A 4,026-nucleotide genomic window follows, 5' to 3' on the forward strand; every position below is an offset into this window, starting at 1 on the left:
CCCCAGGCCCCCAACCCCTCGTGTGTGGGGCAGGGGTGGCCCCCAGCAGCCATACCAATCAGTACTTTTGAACCACCAGCTATTTTAGAGTTCAATAATCAGGACTTACAAATGAAAAACTCAGGAACATTTATGAACTGCCTCTGTGCAGCCACAGATTTACAATGCACTATATAGTATAAATGCTATGCAACCTCTCCTCTTTCCTTTGGTTCTCTGGCAAATGATACCTGTTCAGCTTCACACAGCTGCAACCTGGATCCTTTTGACCCATGCACTTGGGCCCTTCCAGGCACTGAAGTCTGTCTTGGCCTTAGGGGGAGCAGGAGCTAAACCTTTAATTTTGTAAGAACTTGTTCTTTTCCCTTCTCTCTGGGATGGCATAATATGGGTCCCTGGCCTTTGGCATACTCATTCCCTATCACTGTCACATTGTGGCAGCATCCTTTCAGCTAGTCACTGGAACCAGGCCTGCTCTGGACCACAGATTTCTATCCAAATCTGCCAGCAGGAGCTGTAGTGACAATGACATGAGATATTTCCTCTAGCACAGAGGTCACCATCCAAATGCTGCTTTAAACACCCATCAAACTGTAAATTTAAAGACAGAGAACAGGAGCTGGAGCTGAATCTCCACTGTTCACATGTTTGAAATGCATTGCATAGTGCGATATGACAAAAAACTATGTTTAAGATAACTATTATTTCAAGAAGCTGGAGAGGATTGCTCAGTGCTCTATGCATCAGGTTTCATACGCCTGCATGCCCAGCAAATCCTCAGAACCAATTTTTTCATCCTTCAACCTAAATTTCATGCAGCTACTGTGGGTGCGTGGTGCTGGTCAAGTCTCTCAGATAAAGTCTACTGAAGTGCCATCTGCTCTGCATGGGCAGTGAAGATGGTTTGGACAATGGGGCAAAACATCCTTCCCTTTCCCTACTCCTTCACTCAAAGCACTTCACACAAAGCGGAGGGGATGTGTGAAAAACGACCAAGTGGTGAAGAGTGCAAGATAAGTCCAATCCAACTACCATTCCAGTCAACAAGCATTTTCATATTGACTGCATGGGACTTGGGACTGAAAGCTATCAGAATGAAATGTTATTAAATTTACATAGCATGTCAATCCAAGCATTCTCCAAAATCTTGAGTGGTCCTTTAGACATACACTTTGTTAAACATTTTATGTAATTTGGGACAACAGTTACTTAACAGGCCCGCTAATCATTTCTCAGCAGTTGGGGATTTGTTTCTTGTATAATTAGTTCCTAAAAAAGTGCAATAATAGATCTAACCACAAAAAGACAAAAATAACAAGGTCATAGAATGGAATAATTTAGCAACAGGTTCAACTCAAACAAAACAAATGCAGGGCAACTCTCTAGTACTTAATCCAACTGGAGAAAAACAAAAATAGTGATGACAGCCCTGGCTGTCTCTCTCAACAGAAGAGAAGCAACTAATTTGTCAGTTCTCTCTTCTTCCATAGCAAGAGTCTTCTAGGTTGGAGGAAGACCACAAAACAGCTCTCTTCTCATGAACTCCACTTCTTTTATCCACTCTTTTATGAGCCGTATCCCATTTAAGATGAACATCTCTGTCCCACCTCCCAGAAGCTTAACATGCCAAAGCTACCAGCTCTTCTCACCAAGTCTGTTGATTATAGCAGTCTTCCAGTTGTCATATTGTCCTTTTTGTCCCCCAAAAAGCCTAAAACCCTTTCTTGGGTCACTCAGCAATAAGCATGCACAGCCCAAAGTCCCCTAAAATTATCAAATATCAGTATACAGAGAGCATTAAACTTGTAAACTTATTATGTGGCATTTAAAGCAGAGGTGGGCAATTATTTGGGCCCATGGGCCACATTAGGAATTTTGGTGAGTTGTTGCAGGCTCAGCCAGCAATACTTCCCCCCAGCAACAGTGTCAGTAGCTGGGACCTATCACAGACTGGAAAAAAAGCCCTTGGCAGGCTGGACATATTTTGCCCACCCCTGAAAGCCTCCTAGGTTATTATGTGACATTTTAAGGAAGTGCTAGAGTAACAAAGCATTTCAATCCTGGCAGAAAATAAAATTCTTATGAGTCTCTCAGTCAAGAAGCAAAAGCCAAAAGAAACTGCTCTGCATTGCAGACCAACAGTCACTTATGTTTTAATTTAAATGAAAAACACCTTCAAATATGACTCGAGTCCATTTGTGTGAAATTTCACTGGGATTCAGTTTCTCCTTTTTCCCTCAGTTTCATATGCGTTTAAACGCCCACTACCATGGTATCTGCGAATACAACATATAGACTCAGGACCACATGAAACAGCTCACAAGAAGCATCCAGCAGTTGCTAAGTCACTGCTCAGTCATGAATTCGCTGAATAAGGTGCGATGACTCATATGCTATGAAGAAAGACAAATGCAAGTGAATTGGTCCCTGGACGGGAGCGTTCACATTGTCACATTGCAGTCAAAGGTGTGACTGCAGCTTCTGTAAACATGCAGGAACTAGTTGTGAAACATGTCTGAGATCTGGGCACATACTTGGGTGGTTAGCCAGCACGTAGCTTCCGGCTGCCGTGGCTAAACTGTTGTCAGTCCCAGAGCAAGTGAGATTACAGGATTTATACAAACTGTGCTCACCTTCCAACACATCAGAGATGCAAAGAGGTCCTCCCAACTTTCTTGAAAAAGTCAGGCCTATTTATTACACAGAAAACACAGACCTAGGCCCACACAGCCACGGTTAGCCCTCTCTGGTACTAGCAGGGTCACTGAGTGTGCATCAAGAGTTGGGGCAACTTTTTTTTTAAATTAAATTTTCAATATTCCTAGCCAAAAAAAATTCCAAATCTGTGAGTCAGTCCAGAACCATAAGCGGCCCTACTACTGGCAAACATCCTCCACCCCGACCTGGGGCTTCAGATGTTTCCAAACCCCACTTGCAGCAGAGGCTTGGGGTTTGGATACCCCTGGTTTTGCTTGCCCTCAGGCCTATGGGCGCAGGGGCAAGCCAGGAAGAAGTCTACCCTTTCTGTAAAAGGGGCTTAAAGCCAAGACCTTCCCACTACACAGGTACGATCCCCATGCCAACACAGAGGTCTTCCCTGTGCCACCAGGTGGTCACGGTGTTTCCCTTGCTGGGTCAGCACAGACTAACACTTGATCTGAGCCGAGAACAGTTGGGGCAACTCATGCAAAAACAGGGTGGACTGTGGACCCATTTTCTAGCCTGGCCAACACAGGATGGGTTGAACCATCTGAGACATCTCCCTGCTAACAAGAGCAAGGCTCCTTGGGCCTGGAGGGACAGGTTAGTCGGACCCTACTGCGCATGTGTGGCTACAGGTCTCCCTCCGCGCCCCCCCGCGCCAGCTCCGGAAGCCGCTGCATCCGCACGGGCTGGAGGCCAAGGCACGCCGCGGACACCCTCCCCCCACTCACCGAGGCACAGCTCACACACGTAGGCGTAGTAGGACCAGAGCACCACGGCGGCGATGAGCAGCACCGGCACCCAGGCGAGCGCCCGCTGGCCCCAGCGTAGCCCCCGCGACAGCGCCACCGCCATGGCCGCACGGGGCCCGGCCGCCTCGGGCATTCATTGAGCAGGGCTGGCAGGTGGGGCGGTCGGGCTCGGCGCTCGATTGAGGAGCCTGACGGCACAGCGACACCTAGCGGCGGTCCTGCTGGAACTGCTGCCCGTGGGGGAGACGCTGTTGCGCATGCGTGGAGGGCTCCTGTCCACGTCCGGACAGCTCGTACAAGCAGCCGACACGCTGGGCTGGGCAGGGACCCGCACGGGGGGAGGGGCCGGATAAGAGCCGCCCCAAGCTTGTCATGCACGAAGCTACAGCTGCCTGGGGAGGTGCAACAGCGCTGGGCGCTGCGGAGAGGAAAGAAGCCACGGTTTTGTGTCTAGAGACAAAGAAAAGGTTCAGCAAATACCAGTGCAAAATGCTGCAGTTGAGGCGCAACGATCCCCTGCACCCGTGCAGGCGGGGGCGGGGCGACTGGGTGGGCAGCAGATCTGCAGAAA

At 48.7% G+C, this 4,026-nt stretch overlaps 1 protein-coding gene across 1 annotated transcript in view; it reads right to left on the reverse strand.

Annotated features, from left to right (window-relative positions):
* The window catches only part of ZDHHC15 (zinc finger DHHC-type containing 15), a 31,419-nt gene extending 27,845 nt beyond the window's left edge, over nucleotides 1-3,574 (reverse strand). Inside the window, exon 1 of the mRNA XM_019521503.1 lies at nucleotides 3,435-3,574. Coding sequence (XP_019377048.1) covers nucleotides 3,435-3,558 — 124 coding nt within the window. The 5' untranslated portion in view covers nucleotides 3,559-3,574. The remainder of the gene's footprint in view (nucleotides 1-3,434) is intronic.
* Nucleotides 3,575-4,026: the final 452 nt, after the last annotated feature.

The sequence above is a fragment of the Gavialis gangeticus genome, unplaced genomic scaffold (genome assembly GCF_001723915.1).
Source record: "Gavialis gangeticus isolate Ggan-Ray unplaced genomic scaffold, GavGan_comp1, whole genome shotgun sequence".
In the NCBI taxonomy this organism is placed as follows: domain Eukaryota; kingdom Metazoa; phylum Chordata; order Crocodylia; family Gavialidae; genus Gavialis; species Gavialis gangeticus.